This window comes from Pipra filicauda, unplaced genomic scaffold (assembly GCF_003945595.2).
Source record: "Pipra filicauda isolate LSUMZ 115617 unplaced genomic scaffold, ASM394559v2 scaffold406_size631624_pilon, whole genome shotgun sequence".
NCBI lineage: Eukaryota > Metazoa > Chordata > Aves > Passeriformes > Pipridae > Pipra > Pipra filicauda.
The window spans coordinates 464,044-486,951 of NW_024104539.1; the positions used below are offsets into that span (position 1 = coordinate 464,044).

The 22,908-nt window shown below is 58.4% G+C and overlaps 1 protein-coding gene across 1 annotated transcript in view; it reads left to right on the forward strand.

Annotated features, from left to right (window-relative positions):
- The window catches only part of ADAMTS7 (ADAM metallopeptidase with thrombospondin type 1 motif 7), a gene marked incomplete at its 5' end in the record, with an annotated part of 35,456 nt that extends 12,974 nt beyond the window's left edge, over positions 1–22,482 (forward strand). The window contains 14 exons of the mRNA XM_027733918.2: positions 365–510; positions 2,391–2,560; positions 2,736–2,869; positions 3,564–3,684; positions 4,047–4,291; positions 5,504–5,645; positions 7,085–7,211; positions 7,741–7,954; positions 10,365–12,191; positions 12,475–12,627; positions 12,910–13,083; positions 13,519–13,665; positions 13,897–14,056; positions 20,957–22,482. Of these exons, the coding sequence (XP_027589719.2) occupies positions 365–510; positions 2,391–2,560; positions 2,736–2,869; positions 3,564–3,684; positions 4,047–4,291; positions 5,504–5,645; positions 7,085–7,211; positions 7,741–7,954; positions 10,365–12,191; positions 12,475–12,627; positions 12,910–13,083; positions 13,519–13,665; positions 13,897–14,056; positions 20,957–21,111 (3,915 nt within the window). The remainder of the gene's footprint in view (positions 1–364; positions 511–2,390; positions 2,561–2,735; positions 2,870–3,563; positions 3,685–4,046; positions 4,292–5,503; positions 5,646–7,084; positions 7,212–7,740; positions 7,955–10,364; positions 12,192–12,474; positions 12,628–12,909; positions 13,084–13,518; positions 13,666–13,896; positions 14,057–20,956) is intronic.
- Between the last annotated feature and the right edge of the window lie 426 nt (positions 22,483–22,908).

Consider the following 22,908-nt stretch of genomic DNA (forward strand, 5'->3'; position numbering starts at 1 on the left):
GCTCTCTGTCTGCTGTGGTGGTGCATGCTCATCCCTGGGATCTTCCCCACCTCTGAGCCTCACTGGCTCTTCCCTCTGGGCTGAGATTGGGTTGAGAATTCCTTTAATGAGGGGTCTCAGTGGAGATTTGGGTTTGTTACCTCAGACAAGTCCCAAACAGCCCAGCATCTCTGTATTTCCCATTGTTTGAGGTGCTCCAGGCTCTGGCAGAGCCCAACTGACCCCAGGTACCTCTGTGCAAGCAAAACATGGATTTCCATGGGTCAGCGTGTGTGCTGGGTGTCCCTGCACCCTGCACCGGGCTCTCAGACTCGGCAGCAGTTCCTGCATCCTTAGCCTTGTTCTCTCTGCTGTCCCTCTGCAGTGGTGCTTCAACGGGGAGTGTGTTCCTGTGGGTCACCGGCCCGAGCCCATCGACGGTGGTTGGAGCTCCTGGAGCTCCTGGGCTGCCTGTTCCCGGAGCTGCGGGGCCGGAGTGCAGAGTGCTGAGAGGCACTGCAGCACCCCCACGTGAGTGCACCCCAGCCCATCCCATCCCATCCCATCCCACCCCAGCCCATCCCACACCTGCCATGGGCAGGGACACCTCCCACTAGCCCAGGTTGCTACAGGCCCAGTCCAACCTGGCCTTGGACACTTCCAGGGATCCAGGGGCAGCCACAGCTTCTCTGGGCAACCTGTGCCAGGGCCTGCCCACCCTCACAGCCAGGAATTCCTTCACAACATCCCATCTATCCCTGCCCTCTGGCAGTGAGAAGCCATTCCCTGTGTCCTGTCCCTCCATCCCTTCTCCCAAGTCCCTCTCCAGCTCTCCTGGAGCCCCTTTAGGCCCTGCAAGGGGCTCTCAGCTCTCCCTGGAGCCTCCTCTTCCCCAGGGGAACCCCCCAGCTCTCCCAGCCTGGCTCCAGAGCAGAGGAACCCAACTCCTCCTTATTCCCTGTAAAGCCAGGAGCCATCATCTGTCCAGTGCAGTCCTACCCCGGCTGTGTCACACAGCCAGGCTGTGCCATCGTGCAGTTATTGGGCTGAACGATGAGCTTTCGGACACTCAGGGCATTTATTTCCTGGGGTGACCCCCGGGAGCCTCTGGAGAGGCCGGGTTTGCTCTGGCTCCCTCCCAGGGTCATTCCCGGTCTGTGCAGGCAGGGAGCGGTTGCAGGGACTCAAACAAAGGGCAAAGACTCAGAGATGTAAAACACATCCCAGTGTCCTTTAGTGACAGAACAGCAAACCAGGCATTCTTGGAGCCTGATTCAGAGTTGTTTTGGAAAATCCTGCTGCAGTTTGTCAGCCTGCTGCATTCCATGAGCCAGGGCTGGCTCCCGCCTGGAAGCATCGGGGCAGTGCCAGAGGAGCCTCCTTCTCCATCCCATGATTTCTGGGCTGATCCATCTGCTCCCCAGATGTCCCCTTGGTCACCAAATTGCTGTTGCACAGGATTCAGCCCAATGCCCCGGCTTGCCCAGGAGTTGGAGTGCCCTGGGACGGGGAGGAAAAGGGCTTTGTGAGTGATGATCCAGGGGAATCGCTTTTCCATGGCATGAGGAGCCCTGGCAGCCCCAGGAATGGGGTCCTGATGTGCCCAGACGTGTGTTCTGCCCATCCTCTCCCTGGGGCACGTTTGGCACGTGCTGTGGGGCTGTTGAGGGAAGTGCTGTGTTGTCTCAGACCCAGGTCAAGAGCCAGGTCTGGTTTGACATGAGCTCCGTGGCAGAAGTGCTGTGGTAGTTTATGGAGTGTTCCAAACACAGCTGTGGACAGGCGGGAGAGCAAACACTGGGAAAGCAGCGGAATTTCCCGGGCAGTTGTTTGCTTTGGCCACCGGAGGTAAATCTCCAGCTTTGCCTTTGGGATGGAGTGAGCAAAACGTGTGTGCTGGGCACCCCTCCTCCCACAGACATTCCCTCGGGGCAGGGCATGTAAACACAGCCCCAAAATAATCATTAACTTCATTCTCTTCAGCAAAGTGTGTCCTGGAGAAGGAATTTCCATGAGGTCGTGGGGACATGGGCCATGGAGAGTGGTGTGGCCAAAGGGAAAGGCAGCATGGCAGGAACCTGAGAGAAAATTATTGTGGCTTTTCAAGTCCCTCTTAGTTTAAAAAGACCAGTGGCAGCTTTGCTGTTCCCTTGGGCAGTAGAGGAGCAGAGCTGGAGGGGTATCTTGGGTGGGATGGAGAGCAGCTCCTCCAGAGCAGCTGCAGGACGGGCACCAGGCTGGATGGAGCTTGGAGCAACCTGGGATAGTGGAAGGTGTCCCTGCCCATGGCAGGGGGGTGGAACGAGACAGACTTTGAGGTCCCTTCCAACCCAAACCCTCCCAGGATTCCATGACCCTGAAGTCTCTTTCATCCAGACCCTCCCTGATTTGCCTTCCCCTGCCCTGGACAGGCCGAAGTACGGGGGCCGTTACTGCCTGGGGGAGCGGAAGCGGTTCCGGATTTGCAACGTCAGGCTGTGCCCCCCGGACAAGCCCTCCTTCCGCCAGGTCCAGTGCAGCCAGTTCAACCCCATGCTCTACAAAGGGAAGCTCTACAAGTGGACACCAGTGCCCAACAACAGTGAGTGGAGGGCAGAGACCTCGAACACAGAAACCCTCAAACGCGGTCCCGCGGAGGGTCCGAGCGCTGTTTGTGCCCGAGACTCGCCTGCAGTGTTTGACACCAGTGGGCTCGCGGGGTTGAGGTGTGTTGCCCCCACTGCTGGGGTTCAGTGTGTGCCTGTTGGGTTCCCCAGTTAACCCCTGCGAGCTGCACTGCCGGCCAGAGCACGAGTACTTTGCGGAGAAGCTGCGGGACGCGGTGGTGGACGGGACGCCGTGCTACGAGCGGGACGCCAGCCGGGACATGTGCATCAACGGCATCTGCAAGGTGGGTCCTGTGCTGCTCCTCCGGGAGCCAGCCCAAGGACGGCCCTGCCTGGGAAAACACGTGACCCATCCCTTGGGGAACCAGCGTCCCCTCCCTCCCGTGCTGAGGTGGTTCCCATTGTCGTTCCCCACTTGGAAAGCGTTCCTGATTTCCTTGGGGGGTGTCGTACACACGTGTTCCAGCCTCTGTGCTGCCCCAAGGATATAGAGCACAACCCAGGCCAGGTGGGACAGGGCTTGGAGCAACCTGGTCTAGTGGAAGGTGTCCCTGCCCATGGCAGGGGGGTTGGAACTGGATTGTCTTTAATGTCTCTTGCAACCCAAACCACTCCAGGATTCTGTGAATCCGTTAGAGATGGTGCAGTTGATGCTGCAAATGGTCTGGGAGATCCTGGTGTGGCTGGGGAGGCTTTACCAAGCTGTGCCCTGGGTCCTCCAGCTGCCTTTAGTGGCAGTGAACCGATCCCTTTATCTGTTTGCCTAGGGAAACTGTCCCAGGGTTTGGGATGGAATAAGCACACGTGAAGACGTTGGATTTCTGTTAAATGAGGGAGTGGGTGGTGGTCTGTGGTCTGCAGGGCAGGGTCCCACGTGGGAGGCATTAGAGCTCACGGCCACGTGCCCCTGGGACTCGCAGGGGTGGGAGGGGAGCCGGGGGTGTCCCCAGCCCTGGGGCTGACGGGGGTCCCTTGCAGAACGTGGGCTGTGACTACGAGATCGACTCGCACGCGGTGGAGGATCGGTGTGGGGTCTGCCACGGGGACGGCTCCACCTGCCACACCGTCCACAAGACCTTCGAGGACAGCGAGGGGCTGGGTAAGGGCACAGCACTGTCCCCAAAACACTGAGTGCCTGGTCCATGCAGAGCCAGGCTTGCTGCTGCTGCTGCTGCTCACTCCCAGGGAAGCTTTTAATCCCAGCTTGTCAGGTTTTTTGGGTTAAGACAGCAGGGGATGCAGCTGGGCTCAGTGCAAGGTGGGGTCTGGTGCCCATGGGTGCCTTACAGAGATGTAAGGATTGGCATGATTCTGGCACTCAGTGGACACTGCCCCCACCCAGGAGACAGTAGCACCCACAGAGGGGACACTTTTACCCGCTCAGGGGACACTCATCCACCCAAGGGCACAAATTGTCTCTGCCACATCTCCCCCAAGACCAACACTCGGTTCCATTCCCAGGCTACGTTGATATTGGGATTATCCCTGTGGGAGCCCGGGAGATCCGGATTGAAGAAGTCGCAGAAGCCGGGAATTTCCTGGCGCTGCGGAGCGAGGACCCGGAGAAGTATTTCCTGAATGGTGGCTGGACCATCCAGTGGAACGGGGACTACAGGGTGGCAGGGACCACCTTCACCTACAAGAGGACGGGGAACTGGGAGAATCTCACCTCTCCAGGGCCCACCGTGGAGCCCGTGTGGATCCAGGTACGATGGGATACACGGCAGGGAGGATGGGGGGACAGAGCCCCCGGATCTTCTGCCTTCCTGGGCAGGGCTGAGCTGCCACGGTCTGTCACAGCACCTCCCTGCATCCAGGGGTGGGGCTCTGCATCTCCTGGCTGAGTGTGTTTCTCCGGGAGCCAACACTGGAGCAGCCAAGCACACGCCACCGGCCCGGCGAGCGCTTCCAGCCCACAGCACTTCCAGCTGAGCCTCGTCCCCTTCCCGCCTTCCTCAAAATATTTACACGGGAGAGGGAGCGTGAGGAGAAAGAGCCGTTTCCTGAGGCCCTTCCCATATCTTATCAAGAGCAGGGGAAGAGCCCTTGGTGCTTCTGGCTGGGCTGGTCAGGGGTGAGGGATCTGCCAGTTAACACAAAGCTGTTGGGAGTCAATATCCTTGTGCCCGTGGGGCCAAGCTTTGCTCTGGAGAAGCCAGTGGGAATCGTCCCACAGAGGATGGCACAGCCAGCTCCAGGCTGAAACCCCTCGTGGTGCCAGGTGTGGTGCAGGGGCAGCGATGGCCACGGAGCTGCATCCCATGGACCCCCAGGACCCTCCCCTGCCCGGCGGTCATGGCTCATCCCGACACACTCTCCGGAGCACCAGCCCCTTTGCACAGGCTCTCCTGGAGCTCGGCCTCCCTGAGCAGCCAAAATCTTCTCCTTCCCTAACCCTTCCCTTCCTCAGTGGCTGAGCAGCAGGATCCTGGGCTCGCTGCCTCCAAGAGCTGCTGTTAATGGGAACGCTGGCGCGCTCGGCACCCGAGAATCACTTTCTGGGATTCGTAGCCTAATTAAAGCCTTTGGACAAGAGTGTTTCAATATTCATGGAGAGGTTTTGGAAAGACGCCCTGGCTTCCGCCAAAGCTCCAAGAACAACAAAGCTTTGGCAATAATGGGAGTGCTTAGGCTAAGAAAAACAGGGATAAACTCCTGGCCCTCTCCAGCGTGGGTGCAGGAGGTGCTTTGTCAGGACTTGTGTCAACCGCAGGAGCAGCGGGAGCCTGTTCCCAGCAATTTAGGGAATTCCTCCAGGCAGGGACATCTTCCCTTAGACCAGGTTGCTCCAAGCCCTGTCCAACCTGGCCTTGAACACTTCTGGCCGTGCTGGGCAGGTCGTTCTCCCTGGGGAGCCCCCGGGGTGTGTGTGATGCCACCCCCCCGCCCCCTGCCCTGACCGGCCCCTGTCCCCCCAGCTGCTGTTCCAGGAGACCAACCCCGGGGTGCGGTACCAGTACACGATCCAGCGCCCGGCCGACAGCGAGAACGAGATCGAGCAGCCCGAGTTCCTGTGGCGCTTCGGCTCCTGGACCACCTGCACGGCCACGTGTGGCACCGGTGAGTGCGGACCCCGCGGCACACCCGGCCCCGCCCCGCCGAGTGGCAGCTGGAGCAGGTGGAGCATCCCCAGGGACGCCTTAGGAATTCCCGGGTCTTTGGTTTCAGGGGGTCTTAGGGGGGAAATAAAAGGGCCATCTGCCGAGGTCACGGCTCCGCTGCCCCCGCGGCGCTCACGGGACCCGGCGCTTTATCAGCGCTTTGCTCCCGGCGCGGTGTCCTGTTACCGCCCGGCCTTCCTCGGCGTCGGGAGGGAGACAAAAGACCTTTAGAGAAATCCGGGAGTGTGGAAGGGCTGGTGTCCCGCCTGGCTGGGCCTCTGCGTGGGGGAGCACATCCAGGGTTGTACAGAGAGCGCACGGAAGGTGCCTGCTGTGGCTCCATGTGTCAGACACTCGCTTCCCTCCATCCTGCCCCGCTGCACCACCGGGGTCCCCGGGGCGGCTTTTGGGGCAGCTGATGGAATGGGATGTTCTTGGCACACTGCCAGGGGGAGCAAGCACTTCCTTGAGAGCGGCTGGCACTGGAAGAAAGGGGAATTCAAGGACACTCGTGCTTTCTAGGTAGCACAGAGTGCCAGGAGATGGCTTTTATTTAAAACCAGCTTTGCTTTGCACGATTTGAGTACTTGCCTTCCAGAACAGAAGGGAAATACAGGAGTGAATCTGGCAGGAGTCGGGTGAGGGTAAGCAGCTGGAGGAGGGCTGAGCCTCTCTCCCTGGGCTGGATGATGGAGTGAGCTGAGACATGGATTTGGGAGAGCTCAGGGTGAGCCTCTGGTCAGCCCCAGGGGCCTGTAAGCTCCCAAGTGCTTGAGCCAGAGCCCAGCTCAGCAGCCTCAGCAGGGCTCTGTCAGCCTCAGCTGGTGGCAGCGGGTCGGTGACAGCTCTCCAAGGCACAGGTCAAGTATGTGTTACAAAAACGGGGCCAGAAGCCGGATCGAGGCAGCGTGGTGAGGTCACCCCTAAAAACATCACCCCCGAGTGCTTCGAGGACACAAGGCTTCAGCCAGAGATTTGTCCCAGAGCCGTGGTGGGGCAGGGCTGCCAGCAGAGCTGAGTGCTGCCTGCTGGCTCCCTTCAAACACAGCCCCCAAAATCCCCCGTGCACACAGGCTCCTGTGGCTGGACGGGGCTCTGGGCAGCGCTGCCAGGCCGGTGCAGCACCTCCACAGTCACCCCTCCTGCCCCAGCTGCACTGGTGCCTCGGGGCTCTGCGAGGGCACTGGAACCTCGGCACATTTGGGTCTGCAGCTTCAAGTGGTGGTTTCCTTTCCTTTCTCCTGTTTTGGTGGCTCAGACTTACCAAGGGCCTCTTGTCACCTGCTGGCAGAGGGTGCTGGGTGGTTTGGTGTGGTTTCCAAAGCCGAGCCGGTGCCTGTGTGGGTGGTTTGGTTTCCCAAGCCCCTGCAGAGCCCGTGCCCGTGTCCGTACCCACAGGGGTGCAGCGGCAGGTGGTGCACTGTGTGGAGAAGCTGGCTGGCATCGTGGAGGAGCGGTTCTGCGACGCACTCACCCGCCCCGACGACCAGCAGCGCCCCTGCAGCGAGGAGCCCTGCCCGGCCAGGTCCAACCCTCCCCTTCCCACCCCTCCTCAGCTCATCCTTAGTGTCCAACAGCCCTGGGGGGTGACCAGAGTGGGGGGACCTCGGTCACTGCCGTGCCAGATTGCCCCAGGATGTGTGCAGCTCTTCACACCTCTCCTCTCCCTCATCCACAGGGATGGATCCCAGACCCTGTGCTGGTCCATGAGAGCATCCCTGGGGTTACCTGACAGCTGCAGGGTGTTGCTTGTCCTCAGGCTACGAGCTGCGTAGCAGGTCCCATCCTGGCAGGACGCTCCTCTCTGTGCACAGAACCATCCCTGGCACAACTCGGGGACTGACCCATCCCTGACCCTCCATCCGGGCTCCCTGACCTTGGGCTGACGCACAGGCTGCAGTTGGGATCCTCATTCCCCCACGGCCCCACGGGATGGGCCACAGGATGGAGCCCAGCATGTGGGTGCTGGCTCTGGCTGAGATCTTTCCCTTCCCCTTTCCTTTTTCCTTTCCCCTTTCCTGTCCCCTTTCCCCTCCCTGTCTGTCCCTGTGCAGGTGGTGGGTCGGGGAGTGGCAGCAGTGCTCGGCCTCGTGTGGCAGCTCGGGGCTGATGAAGAGGACAGTGCTGTGCATCCAGAGCGTGGGGCTGGACGAGCAGAGGGCCCTGCAGCCTGCAGCCTGCCAGCACCTCCCCAGGCCCGATGCCACTGCGCCCTGTCCCCGGGACGTGCCCTGTCCCTCCCAGTGGGCTGTGGGGAACTGGTCCGAGGTGAGGAGGAGCGCCGGGGAGGTCCCAGTGTCTGGCAGAGCTGGTGGGAGCTGGGGACAAGGTGCCCCCAGACACCCTCAGCGATGGGTGTGCCTGCTGCTCACAGGGAAAACCCGTGGATGTGTCTGTGTGGGCTCACCAGCTCCCGTGGAGAGGTCTCAGAGTGAGGAAGGAGCAATGGGCTGTTTAACTGTGCCCACCTCTGAGCCTTGCTGCTCCCTCAGGGTGACAGCCACGCTCCCTGGGCAGGGAGGGCAGAAACAAGAGGTTTTCAGCTGGATGGGGCTTGGAGCACTGCTCTGGTGGGAGGCGTCCCTGCCCATGGCAGGGGATGGAACTGGATGATCTTTAAGGTCCCTTCCAGCAGAAACCATTTCATGATGTGATTTATGGTCACACTCTGTATACCCTTGATTTATTTTTGTATTTCTGTGGGTCAGCTTAACCACAAGTTGAGGGTTTCAACCAGAAAATGATAACTCCTAATTTAAGCAACCATTCCAAAAAGTGTTCAGCGTGAAGGCAAATATCAGGAGAGAAAGGAGAGAACCTGGGAACGGGGCTTGTTGCTAAGGAACAACCAGGATCGAATGTGAACAGAGAATTTGAAGGCTAAATGAGAGAGGGAGTTAGAAATATGAGAGAGGGAGTTAGAAATATTTTTCTAGGGGCCCACAAAAGCCAAAATTAAGGGCTGAGAGAGACGGATGCAATGGTTTAACGGGAAAATCATGGCTTGGTGGTGGGTCAGTGCTGGGCAGGGCCAGCCCCAGCCCTCACAGTTGTCCTCTGTGGTGTTGGCATGGACAGATCTGTGAGCTCAGGAGAAAAGTGCTCAGGATTTTGGGATTCTGTCATTTTCCTGTCCTTTAATTTAAAGCAAGAGCTATCTTTTTTTCTCTGTTTCCACCACCACTGTAAGTAGGGGAATGAGAAGGGCTTTGAAGTTTCCCAGAAACGTGGTCCTTCTGGCAGCAGTCCCTAGCAGGGGTTGGGGCTGGTTCTGTCCATGCAGACCCTGGGAATGCATGTGCCTGTCCGGCACCAGAGCACCCAACACCAAAGGGGTTCTCTGGGGTTTGGGTAGCCCAGCAAACTGCTTAAACCAGGACTTAGTGCCTTCAGAAGGACCCTAAAGCAGTGCACATCCAGCTTTACGGACTTTCCAAGGAAGTTGGTGCAGTCAGAAGGATGATTTGTTGTCCATTAGTTCCCAAGGGGGAGCGTCTCTCTCCTGGCAGGAGCATGACCCAGCAGGCTGTGGTGGCTCCTGCTCAAGGCTGAACCCTCCTGTGAGCTCTGTGTGTTCCTCCACGAGGCTCCTACCAGCCCTCATTCCTTATCTGTGTCCCAGAGGCTTCCCTGATAACCCAGCCTTGGCAAATAACCCCCCTGCTTCCCCCCTGCAAGCACTGCCATACCTGGAGTTTATCTCCTGGATGGAGCTGGAGGCCTTTGCTGGGAAATTTTAGCTTTGTGGGAGTTGATCTGTTTTCCCTGGGTTGGCAGTGCCATCCCAGGGGGGGAAGCAGCCTGCTTGCAGCCCTCTCACAGATGTTGGTGTGGGGTAATGTTTTATTCCAGCTGGTGGAAATGCCTGTGGTGGCCACATGGTGTTATCAGAGAATCCTGGAATGGTTTGGGGTGGGAAGGGACCTTAAAGCTCATCTCATGCCAACCCCCTGCCGTAAGCAGGGACACTTTTCACAAGTCCAGGTTGTTCCAAGGCCCAAATGCAGCAGAAAATGCTGCTGATCTTTCCAGCCTCTTGGTTTCTTTTTACTGACCCGTCTGAAAGAGCCCATTATGGTGGGGCCAGGGTGTCCCTCACAAAGCTCCTTACTGACCTTTGCCTTTTCCCTACTCAGACAACACCCACGTTGTTATTCCCTGCTTCAAAAAATGCTTTTCTAGAAGAAGAGATGCAATTCATGGTGATAGGTCATAAGAGAGGCCTATTAGATCATCTTATCCAGTGCCCCTCCCAGTGCCCATCTCCCGGGAAAACTTTCTGGCTGGAGTGCAGGTCAAGGATCACCCTGAGCAAAGTACCCTTCAACACCAGCCCTGCTAGGGACGGTCTCTAACAGGACACAGCCCCAGAATTCAATTTGGGCAGCAGTGGCACCAGTCCTCCCTGCTCCTGACTCCTGGTGCAGGGGACCCCCTGCCACCAGTGGGAATGGCACAGGAGGCACCTGGGGACCCGGGTGGGTGGTGGGAGTGTGGCAGAGCAACGTGGAGCCCCTGTGCCCAAAGCATCGTGGCACATGGGACAACCCTCTCAGAGGGGGGCTCTGGTGAGGGGCACGGGCGCTGCTGCCAACCCCCTCCCCATCCCTGCTCCTCCTGCCGCCCCGCAGCCCCCGTGCCCCCATCCCTGACGTTTCCCTCCCTCTTCCCTCCCCAGTGCTCGGTGACCTGTGGCAATGGGACCCAGCGGCGCCCTGTCCACTGCAGCAACAGCTTGGGGGCCGCGTGTGACCCCGCGCAGAGGCCCCGCCCGGAGGCTCCCTGCTCCCGGCCCCCCTGCCAGCCGGACACTCCCTGCTCCCGGCCCCCGTGCCAGCCGGACACGGACACTGCCAACACAGACTGGTCTGGCAGCGGCTCCTCCAGCAGGGAGATATTCAATGAGATCCATCACGTCCCCAGCAACCACATTGTGAAATTTAACCCCCTCATCCCAAACGTTCCCGAGTCCAACGACGTCAATGTCATCCCTGAGGAGGACTTCCCAGCCGGGAAGGGAAACGTCTTTGTCGATGATTTTTACTATGATTATAATTTTATCAACTTCCACGAGGATCTGTCTTACTATCCCTTCACGGAGAAGGAGACTAAAGGTGAGGAGGCAAAGCCAGAGCTGAGCAACAACGACGTGGAGGGGCCCTGGGAGATGCCCACTGATGTCCTGCTCACCACCAAGCTGGGAGGAGAGAGAGAGCACCATCTGGGCACCAAAGCCTCTGCTCCTGTGGATGAGGGGGAGATGGAGCCTGGGGATTTAGCCAGGAATGACTTCCTGAGCGTGGTCCCAGAGGATGCAGGATCAGCCACTCCCAAATACACCATCCCTGGGTTCCTGGGTGAGGAGGAGGGCCCAGTGCCAGTGCCCCGTTCTGAGGACCACCCACCCACCCAGCACACCACGAGTCACAGCTCTGCCAACAGCCACGGCCACCCGGCCCTGGATGAGCCCCACGGAGCTGTGCTGACAAGGACAGGTCCTGGGCAGGATGCTCCAGCCCATGGCCTCAGTCCCTGGGGTCCCCACCCGGCTGATCCCCCCACTCCACTGCCCACAGCCCGGGGCAGTGCCGGGGGGGAGGTACCCGACATTCCCGGAGTGCCCGGGAGCCGCGAGGGCCCTGCGGGCAGTTTGGGGCCGGGTCACCCCGGCAGGGAGGGGCACGACGGGGCCGGGTCAGCGGGGACAGGCCTCGAGGACTCCAGGGAAACGGGTCTTGTCCTCCCTGGTGACACTACTGGTGACACCACGGAGCAGGACAGGGGGGCAGAAGTGCCAGGATGGGTGGTGGGCACAGAGGCAGTGCCAGCAGATGGTAACGATGAACATCCCCGTGGGACAGAGAGAGCAGATCTTTCCTTCCCCACCCTGCAGGGACCAGGGTGGGAGATGGGATGGAGTGCTGGCAGCACCCATCCTGCCCTGAGTCCCTCTCCCGTGGGTGCTGTCGGGGGTCCCACGGGGCAGGCAGGGCACCAGCCAGAGCTCCACACCCCCACATCCCTGAGCTCAGCCCCCTGGGTGGCCACCACAGCCCTTCCCACAGCAGTGTTCTTGTCCTCCACTGTGCCCGGACCAGCCACCCAGCTCAGCTCCAGCAGCCTTACCCAGCAGGATACCCTGGCACCAGCCATGCCCACAGCCCCAGCTCACAGCCCAGCTGCACACCCAGCGGGAGCATCCCCCTCCCAGGCCCCCTGGGAATGGTGGACCCTGGGGATGTCCCACCCCCCAGAGCCGGCATCTCCCCGTGCTGAACAGACCTCCCACGGGACCCCACTCAGCATCACCGTGCCAGGGGAACCCAGGGCACCCCCAGGGACATTTGCCTTCAGTGACAGGGGGCACAAGTGGTCCCAGCCCTCCCCTGCTCCCCCACCACTCTGGGAGAAGAGGATGGAGGAGGAGGAGGAGGCTTTGCTTCCACCATCGACCACCGTGGCAGCCACTGCCATGGCCAGCTGGGAAGTTGGGAACTGGAGTGAGGTACGTGTTGAGTCCCACTAACATGGAATGGGGTATGGGGGAGGGTTTTCCCTGAGGGCTGCCTGGCGTGGGACTGCTCAGAGAGGAGCAGCCTTCAGGAAAGCTCCTCTTCCCACATCATCCCCCAGCCCAGTTTAACCAGCACCGCTCCCACTGCCCGTGGAGGAGCTGAGTCCACAGGGACCTTTCTGCTGGGCCACCCTGCTCCACCCTCGGCCAGAGGCAGCCCCGGGGGTGGGTGTGGGTGTGGGGTGGCAGAGGAGCAGGTTGCCCTGTGTTGCAGTGCTCGGCCACGTGCGGTGTGGGTGCGATCTGGAGGAGCGTGCGCTGCAGCAGCGGCAGCGACGACGGCTGTGCCTCGGCCGACAGACCCGTCCCTGCCCGGAGGTGCTCCCTCAGACCCTGCTCCTCGTGGCGTGTGGGCAACTGGAGCAAGGTACACGGGGAGGGAGGGTCCCAAACACCCCTCGGGCCAAGGCAGGTGTGGGGTCACCCCTGCTCTCAGGGTGGGCTCTTGCCCCACGGCTCACAAAGGCAGAGGGTGAGGGTTTGCACTTGCCACAGAGTTTAAACTTCTTCATCCCACAATATTTCCATTTTTCCTGCTCTTGGGCCAGGAATTTGCAAAAGCTAAATAAAAGTGGCTTGAAAGGTCAGGTTGGGTGGGCTCCTGGACAGCCTGGCCCTTCCCCAGCGTGATGCTCGTGTCCTTTCCCAGTGCTCCAAGAACTGTGGTGAGGGGACGAAGGTTCGGGATGTTCATTGTGTCGACACCAGGGACCAGCGGCTGCTGCGGCCCTTCCACTGCCAGGCCGTGCTGCACAAACCCCCAGCACAGCTGCCCTGCCACAGCCCGCCCTGCCTGGACTGGTACACGTCCTCCTGGAGAGAGGTAGGGGCTGGGGAGGGGGCTGAGCAAATCCCACCCCCTGCCATGGGCAGGGACACCTTCCACTGGCCCAGGTTGCTCCAAGCCCTGTCCAACCTGGCCTGGAACACTTCCCGAGGACTTTCAGGGATGGGGCAGCCACAGCTTCTCTCGGCAACCTATGCCAGAGCCTCAGCACTCTCACAGAGAAAAATTCCTTCCCAATATCCCATCTAACCCTGGAAGCCATTCCCCCTTGTCCTGTCCCTCCATTCCTTGTCCCCAGTCCCTCTCCAGCTCTCCTGGAGCCCCTTTAGGCCCTGCAAGGGGCTCTCAGCTCTCCCTGGAGCCTTTTATTCTCCAGGTGAACCCCCCCCAGCTCTCCCAGCCTGGCTCCAGAGCAGAGGGGCTCCAGCCCTGGGATCCTGACGGTGCATTCCGTGGTTTGTGTCCCGGCAGTGCTCGGAGTCGTGCGGTGGAGGGGAGCAGGAGCGGCTCGTGACGTGTCCGGAGCTCGGGCGCTGCGAGGAGACGTCGCGGCCCAACACGACCCGGCCCTGCAACACACAGCCCTGCACCACCTGGGTGGTGGGCTCCTGGGGGGAGGTGAGGGGCTCCTGGGGAGGTGAGGGGCTCCTGGGGGGAGGTGAGCGGGCACGGGCTCCCCTCCACGGGATCTGCAAGAAACACAAGGAACGGGATGGGAGAAACCCAGCCCTCCAAACCAACGTGGGGCTGCTGCCACAACCACCTCCCGGGCTCTGGGGTGGCCCTGGGGTGGCCCTGAGTGGCACAGGGAGGGGTCCCCCAGGCTTGACGGGGTCCCTGCTCCCGCAGTGCTCGGCTCCCTGTGGAGGGGGCATCCAGAGGCGCCAGGTCAAGTGCATCAACACCAAGACAGGGGTGGCCGAGGAGGACAGCAGCCTGTGTGACCACGAGCCCTGGCCCGAGAGCACCCAGAAGTGCAACCCCCAGGACTGTGACAGCTCGGAGCCAGGTAAGTGAGCGATGCCAGGGCCTCCTGCCTGTGCTGCCACTGAGTGCTGTGTCCATAGACTGTGCTCCCCAGGAGCTTGTGGAGCTTTTGGGACAAATGCTGAGTTTTGAGGGCATGGTGGTGATCTTGGGGATTGGTGTGGGAACCACCCAGGCTCCCGGTTAAGGACTCTTAAGAACTGTAGGAACACGACCCGTCCTGGGTCCTGTAACCAGGGATGGTTTTTCTAGCCAAGTTTAGCCTCATTCTTTATGTTTCTCCCCACTTCTCACTTCCCATCCCCCCAGGATGGTTCATGGGAGGACACCAGAAGTGGGGACAGAGCAGCTCCACTCCATTCACTTTTCCAGGGCAGGTCATGGCCTGTGCTGTCTTGCTCCTGGGAAGGGACCCCAGGAAGGGACTCCAGGAAGTGCTGTGCAACCAGTGCTGGTGCAGGGTGGGATGGGCTGAGTGCTGGGAGGATCCAGGGGTCCGGGCACAGGGAAGGGTGACGGACACAGGGTGCTCATGGTGCTGCCAGAGAACGGGGGCTGCTGCAGCAAGGAGTGATCAGGGAGGATGGAAAACCAGTCTGAGAAGCAGTGTGGGAACTCAATGGGAAGATGGGAGGGGTGTTTCATACATGGGTTGTGTAAGGCTGGCTTGACTAATCGATAATTAAGTGGGAATGTTATAACCATCTCTACGTGTCTGGAGCATCCGTCTCTCCGGGGCCGAGCGGGGATTTCACTGGCTCAGATGGGGGCTGGGATGTGCTTGTCAGATGCAGAAGTGTCCCCGAGCACTGGGACAACCAGCACCCGCCCCAGGGACCCTGTGGGGTGAAGGGACCTGGTTCAGGGGTAACGTGGCGTTCAGGCAAAGGAAGGCAGAAGGAAATGGCCAGTGATGGAGCTCTCAGAAAGCTGCCTGGTGGTAAAGTCCCAGAACACAGAACTTAGGGAACAAGCTGGGCCAGCATTATCAAATCAGATAAAAGGCCAGTTCTCCAGCCTCTTCAGGTGTGTCTGAGCAGGTGCCTCAGGGTGACAGCCCCATTTCAGCCCACCTTTCATTTCCTTGCCCTGGCTGCAGCCACAGTACACCCCTTCACTCCCAGAGGTGCATCCCCTGGCACCAGGCAGTTCCCTGTGAGCCAGAAACCGGGGGCTGCAAGGGTTAATGGCACTTAAAGGAAAAGCTTTATGAGGAGGGATTGGATGTCATTGGTATGAGCATGTCAATCATTTATCAGCTTTATCTTTTTAATGTGTCTGTGCAAAAAAAAAAGCTCTTTGTCTGCCCAGAAAGTAATGTTAGCCCCTCAGGAGGTCTGTTGGACAAAGAGAGGGCTGAGGGATGGAGCAGGTGGGCAGGAGGGCAGCAGTGCCCGATGCCCAGGGTGCAGGAGCTGGATCCATGGCTGCTCCACACCTCGGGGCAGATCCCCTCTGCAGCCTGGGACACCCATTCCCACCCTTCCAACTGTGTTTATCCCGTGTCCAGCACGTTCCTCCTGACTCCTCTTGCAGAGAGGGCAGGAGTGTTGGCTTTGGTTCAGAGGGATTTGGGGACTGGCACCGCTGGCTATTGGGATGTTTTTAGCCATTAAGCAGCTCCTTTTTGGAGCCTTTGCAGGGCCGTGGGGCTCTCCAGCCTTTAGGAAATGATTAGTCAGCCTCGCTCAAGAAATGATGTGCGGTTCCGGCTATTTTTATAAAGGGAAAATTTCCGTGCCGGGCTTGGTGATGAGAGCCATGGAGCCAAGGCTGGACCAGAATAACCACTGAGATGTGTAGGAAGCACACAAATAAATGTTAAAATCCTGGATCAAAAATGACATAAACGCTCTGGCTGCAGCCCAGGGCAGGAAACGCCTCTTGGAAATACAAACCTTTCCAGCCAAAGCATGAAGGGGGACAAAACTTTCACATGGCAGGAAATCCCAGATGTGTAAATCCACAGGCTCCCAGAAAGGCATGAACGTAACTGCAGCCCTTTCCTGTGTTTTAAGGGATCTTTACTGCACAAGATGGATGCAGGCTGGAGCCATCCATGTTTTCCTTAGGAGCACAAGGAGCCTCTCCCTCCTCTGGCACGAGGTGCTCCAGTACCACAGAGCCATGGCTGGGTCTGTGAGCAGTTGTGTCCTCACTGGACACAGAAATGCCAATAGCCCCAGCAGGGTTTGAATGTTCAAACCATTATCAGATGGATTTTGAGCCGAGATGGAACAAATGAAGCACAAACAAACATCTCACAGCAATCGGCTCCTCAATTAAAGGAGGTCGGGATTAATTAGAACCAGAGTCCTGTGCTTCTGCCAGGTTATAAATTAATTGAAGATTACACCAAGGTTATTTTTGAATGTGCCTGTTGTCTTCCAGCTGCAGCCAGCTGTGAGTGTGTCCTCAGATGGCTCCTGGGGAGCATCAGAGCCCGTGGGCACCCCGATGCCTCCGTGGGATGTCCCAGAGGCTGTGGAGGTTTATCAGGGAATTGTTTACAGCATCTTGGAAAGGAGCTGAGCCCCAGGCTCAGCTGGAGAAACCAGCACCAGTTTATGCAGCAGATCAAATAGTTTTAACCCAGAAAAGCAGGAATTGCTGTCTGTGGGAGAGGAAGCCAAGGGGTGGACGGAGCTGGTCACTCTGCTGGTGTGGGGTGGTGGCCGTGCCAGGACAGTGGCTTTTGGGCAGACCCTGGTGATGGTGACACAGCCCTGCTTGGCACAGAGCACAGGCAGCCCCTGGGGGGTTCATTGGGGTCATGCCATAAAATTCATCATTTCCCTTGTGCCCATTCCCTGGATCCAGTACTGGGGGCAGTCTGTGAGCTCCCCAAATTCTCTCCAAGCAGGTGTCAGGCAGGTGATGGGGCCAGGTCTTGGCTCTACTGTCCCACAGGTGTCTCAGCTTGGAATACCAAAGGGATGAGGTAAAGCCTTCAGCTGGCTCAAGGACAAGTGTGTGTGAACTGGTGCAGTTGCTGTGGGAAGGGGACAGAGCAGTGGGTGGAGCTCAGCCCTGTGTCCCTGGACAGCCAGCACAGGATCGTGTGGGGTGAGGGGACACCGGGCCCCTGACCTGGGGCTGGCTGTGCTTCTGGTTGCCTCAAGATTAATTGGCAATTAAACGTTGTGTTCCTGCTTGCTCTGAGTAAGGAAATGGAATTGTTCATGGTTCTGCATGTCGCTGAGTTTGTCCACAAGGGATCCATAAGGGAAATAATTGCAGCAAATTCCAATTTTCTCTGTCGTTTGAGCGTGGAAGTCCCTATCCCAGGGGCAAGGCAGGGAGGTGCTGCTGAGTGAGGCATTGAGGGCAATTAATTAACTGCTAATTAACAACTGGAGTCAGTGGGAAAGGGATGCTTGAGAAAGGACTCCCTGTTTTGATGAAATGTGGGAGAAAGATGTTGCCCACAGCAGGGCTGACACCTGAGAACTGGGGGGGCTGTGGTTTTCTCCCAGTTTGGCCGTGTCAGTGCCAGTCTGTGCAGGCAAAGCTGGCACTGGGGGTGCATCCCATGCATCCCATCATGCTGACCAGGGACCACAGGGGAGGGCACCATGGCCCTGGAGCAGGACCTTGGGATACTGTTTGTTAAATTCGGCCCTGGCTTTGAGAGCATCCCGAAGGCCAGAGGTCAGCAGCCTAATTCCCTGGATTTGCTAGCTCAGCTCGAAGCTCAACCTTTCCTTGTTTTTACAAAACCTGTTCCAGGAAGTTTATTTTTCCCGAGAATAGAAGTAAAGGCTTAGGTCTGGGTGGCAGAAGCTTAAATGAAATTTAAAGCAAACTTCCAAGCTGACCTTAAAAAAACAACCCCCAAAAAAGTGGGGTTTTTCACTCTCTAATGTGCTGACTTAGCCTGGATTTTTAAAGCCCCTCTTTAAGCTATTTCTTTAGCTTAAAATTTGGCATAGACTTATGGTACGAGTGTCCAAATGAAGTGTGAGGATTATATAAAACAATTGTTAATAGAAAAAAATAACAGTAAAAGGATTAAATGGAAATGGAAATCAGGCCCTCTCTGAAGAGCTGACAAATCAAGTGCTTAGTACAGCTTCCCTTGCCCAAGACCAAATTCCAGGGAGGAATCACGAGCCCAGCCAAGATTGTCAGACCTGAGCCTGACCCCACACACATCCACCCTGAGACGCTGCCTCGGCCCCGAGCACGGGGCTGGGAAAGCGATGAGAACTCGGCAGCTCAGAGACTCCCACTGGCCTCACTGAGCTCTGGGAGCGTTTGGACAACGCTCCCAGCACAGGGTGGGATTGTTGGGGTCTCTTGGGCAGGGCCAGGAGTTGCACTCGATGATCCCTGTGGGTCCCTTCCCATTCAGGTGTTTTGTGATTCCATGAGTTCGTTTTGCTTCGGACCCAGAGTCCCGCAGGGGTCTCCTGTGAGGTCAGCAGAGCCTCCAGCCAAGGGAGGTGGCTCTTCCCCACCCTCTCCAAGCCCATCCCGGCTGTTTCCACAGTAACCTCATTCCTGTGCTGATAAGGTGGTGCACACAGAGCAGTGACTGCAGGCAGGATGGGCTCCTTCTGCCCGGGCAGCGCAGGGACGGGAATTTCCTGCCCGTGCCCGGGGTGCTGCCCTGCCAGACAGGGATCAGGACAGGGCTGAACCCTCACTCCAGTCCTGGAAAGCGACCTCCCAGCACGAGCCCCAGCAGCCTGCAGGGCTCTTTCAAGGGAAGGCAGGAGGCAGCTTGGTTGGGATCCATAAATAACTTCCTAGGAAGCTGCGATAAGTGGAGTGAGCAGGAGAGAGGGCTAAAAATACCGAGGGGCTCCTGGGGGTCTGCCTGGCCTGGGCACCCCCTGAGCAGGGATGGGGACATCCCCACCCATCCGTGGGGTGTTTTCAGCCGAGTCCTCCTCGCCCTGGGGCTTTGCTGCAGCTACACCCGAGCACACCAGCAGTGTGTGCACATGGGGATACATGTATTGCTGTGCTGCCATGTCCCAGTGCAAAAGGGCCCTGGGGGTTCAGGGAATGCCAGGTGGAGCCATAAGGTTGCTCCCAGGGAATATTATCCCTGAGACCCTGAGGGATCATCGCATGAGCAAATGTTTCCCTTTTCCCTCCGGCTCTGGTGCTCTCATGGCAGGTTTGGGATGTGCTCCTGGCCTGGCCCTTGCTGGGCTGTACAGAGATTTTTTATCCACTCTGCTCAACCAGCAGGAAAAATCCACATTGTCCCAGCCCCCGGGGGTTGGAGCGAGCCCCCAGGCCGGGGGGCTGATGTGAAGCCGGGATCCACTCGGTCCTTCTCCGTTGGCAGCCGTTGGATCCAGCAGCGTGGGGGATCCATGGCTTTGGGGGGCACAGAGAGCTGCAGCTCGGGAGGAGGAGAGGAAATACCTCAGCTGAAATAGAAAATTAATTTTAGAGTGACCTCCTCACTGCTGGGCTGGGGGAGGGGGCTGTGGCTGAAATCCCAAATGGGGGGAGAAGTCTCTGCTCTGCATCTGCCGCCGGGGTCGGCTCATCCCGTGGGAATCGGGGCAGCAACCTTTCCCTCGGCACAGCCTTTGTTCCCAGAGGGGACATGGCGAGGGGCAGTGGTCAGTGAGACCTCCCCTGGCTCGGTCCTCGTGTTGCCTGAGCAGAGAAGTGTCCTGAGAAAGAGAAAAACCCATTTCCTGCCCCACTTCTGCCCCTGCTCAGTGTGGTCCTGGTGGAGGTGCCCGGGGAGGGGCAGTGTGAGGGGACCAGGGGGTGCCAGCCCAGGGGAGCATCAGCTCTGCCCTTTTCCAGAGAAAAGCTGTCATTTATTTACGTTATTTGTACAGGAGGCAAAATCAGACAGAGCTGATGTAATTCAAGCGAGTCTTGCCCAACCGGGTGAGATGCTGCTTGTGTGGAGATACAGCAGAAAAGGAGGAAATTAAAAATGAAACCAGCTGTATACCCATAGGAACAATTTGTGTTTGGTGATGGGTCTCTGCTGCTGTGGCTCAGTTGAGGTGCAGCCTAGCTGAGCCTGGTGGTGGAGCTGGGAGCTGCTGATGGTGCAGGAGAGGGCTGTCCCCTGTTTGCCACATTCCCACACCATCCCATGGGATGTATGCCCTGTGCTGTCCCATGGGGTGCACATGGAGGCAGGTGGGAGGGTGTTTCAGGGTGCTGGGATGTTCCACCCTCTCACACCCCAAGGACAAGGTCTCTTTGGGGCAGCACTCGAGTCTCCCTCACTGTGAACTCAACCCCCCTGACCTGGCACTCCTGGTCCTGGACTGGGATCTGTGATTTCCAGACTGTTTGCAGAGAGGAAACAGCTCCTGCAAAGTTTGCTCAGCCCGTGGGTGACTCAGGGAGGTGGCTGGGCTGTGGCTGTGGGTGACTCAGGGGCTGTGGCCACCACGGCTGCTGCTGCAGCTGCCCGGGCACTGCCCCCCAGCAGTGATTCCCAAAACAAAGCCTGTCCTTGGAGCAGCACCAGAGTTGTTTTGGGGTCTGCAGGACACCTGCAGGAAGCGAACCAGATGATGCAGGTTCTCGAAATAACCCAAACAATGCCCAGAAAAAAGGAATTCTGGCCTTTCTGCTGCTCTGCCAGCACTGGGGGGGTCTGGGGAGGAGGAGTCAGTTTGTCCCCCTGCACCTCAGCCCCACTCCCTGGCAATGATGCTGCCCTGGGAGGATGCCATGGAGCTGCAGGGAGCAGCCCAGGTGTTGTTGATGCTGGGAATGAGGAATACCGAGGTGCAGGTGGGCTCCGCGTTTGGGGAGCTCTGTCTGTGCCTGTGCCAGCTCCCACAGAATCCTCCAGTGGGTTGGGTTGGAAGGGACCTTAAAGACCATCTCGTTCCGACTCTTGCCACGTGCTGGGAGATTTTTCACGTCGGCAGTGATGTGACACCGGCACTGACACTGCCCTTGTCCCCTCCCTCCCCTCCAGGTGTCCCCTGCGAGCGCGACCGCCTGACCTTCGGCTTCTGCCAGACCCTGCGGCTGCTGGGCCGGTGCCCCCTGCCCACGGTGCGTCTGCAGTGCTGCCGGAGCTGCCGCCGGCCCGGCCGGGACCGCGGGGACGAGCGGCTGTCCAGGAGGTGACAGGAGCGGTGCCAGGGGGCTCCCGGGCACAGCCGGGACCGGCGGCTCCGCCTCGTCCCGGGACAGCCCCGGTGTCTTCAGTCGTGCCACTCTGTGACGGTGCTCAAACCATCGGCTGGGCTGGGCTGGGCTGGGCTGGGGCCGGGTCACTGCCCTGGGCGCCCAGCGGGGGAGCATTTTGGGGAAGGGAACCAACGCAGCAGTAATTCGGGGGACACCTCCCAGAAATGCTTATGGTGCTATCATTTGACCTTTTCAGCCTCTTGAAGGTGTTGGCTGGCCAGCACAAACCTTGACTTTTTTTACTGTTTTTGTATCTCTGAAGCGAGCATCCAGCACTCCACCGGCTCCGCCCACCCTCTGGGGTAGGGACTCTTTTCTTCCTTAAGGGACTTGAAGCTGGCAACCCATTCCTGTAATTTTCATTAAAATGTTTACTGAAGCTAAATACATTTAATGTAAGAAATGGAAACAGGGCAGAGGAGTCGAGTTTTGGCTTCAGTCAGGGCTGTGCTGGGCTCCACACCCTGTGTCCCCACCGCTGGCTTTCTCTGCCAGAGCCACTGCCTGGGTCTCTCTGGAGCAGAGGGGATCATCAGGGACACCAAGGTTTGGAGTCCAGCAGCACATTCCCTTGCGTGTCTTTGGGAAGGAGAGGGAAGCTGCTCTGGCCATGGTGGTGAGCAGCACATCCCCTCCCTCATGGGCAGCCAAGTGCTAACCCCTGGATTTTTGTATGTGTAGCAGCGTAATGGTTGTTTAAGGTGTTTTTCTGTGTTCTTACAAGCTAACCCCCTTTTTTCCTGCTTATCTAGAGTCCCCTCTGTTAAGGTTAGCTGACTTTTAACTAGAATATCCAGTATTGTATGAGGCACAGCTCCTTTCCCGGAGCAGCGTGTGGGAATCCCTCCCTGTCTTGGGAAGGGTTTGCTGGTAGGTCGGTCCCTGGAGAAGGGCAGGAGCATTCAGGTAGGAATTCCTTTCCCTATTACTCTTCAGGCTGTGGAGGATGCCCAAAAACTGGGGGATCAGGAGGGTAACCCTCCTGGCACTGAGCAGGGCCAGGCCAGAGCCCATCCCGGGTCACAGCTCCAGGTGTGTTTAATCACCTGTCTGGAGCAACACTCGGTCCCTAAATGGAAATTCCTGTGTGTGATCTGTATGTAAAACACACCCATGACTTCACCATCTGTTTTATTCCTTTCCAACATGGTGTAAATTTTTTATGTTCCAAGAGCCTGTGTTCAGTCCTGGTTTCCTTCTCCCTGGCTCCCTCCGTCCCCTCCCAGCTTTGCTGAGGGACAACCCCTGTGCTGGGGTCTCATGGCCACAGCTCACCAGTGTGGTAAATTAAACAGTTACTGAAGGAAACAAGTGGGTTTCACAGTTTCTCTTTCCCTCAGGGAATTTTGAGGGGGTTTTCAGTTGATTGGGGTGATTGAGGCCCTGGCAGCAGGAAGGGGGATTGGTTTGCATCTGAAAATCATTTCCAGCGGCCCTCTGCAACTGGGATTTGTTGATTAAAATGTGAGCTGGGTCGATGGGGTGAATCAGTTCTGCAAATCAGTTCATTTCAGGGGTACCAGCCAGGTGAGCCCCTCCTGCAGTGCCTGTCCCTGTGCAGGGTCCCATCCACAGCCGGGATGAGGGCACGGGATAATCCCTCCTGTGAGAGACTCAGCCAAGCCACTGCACCAGTCCATGGCAGAGCCCAGTGCCCACCAGCACCTCGTGTCCCTGTGCTCCTGGCAAGGCTGTGTCTCTTTGGCACAGGGAACTGCAGCAGCCAGGGGGAAC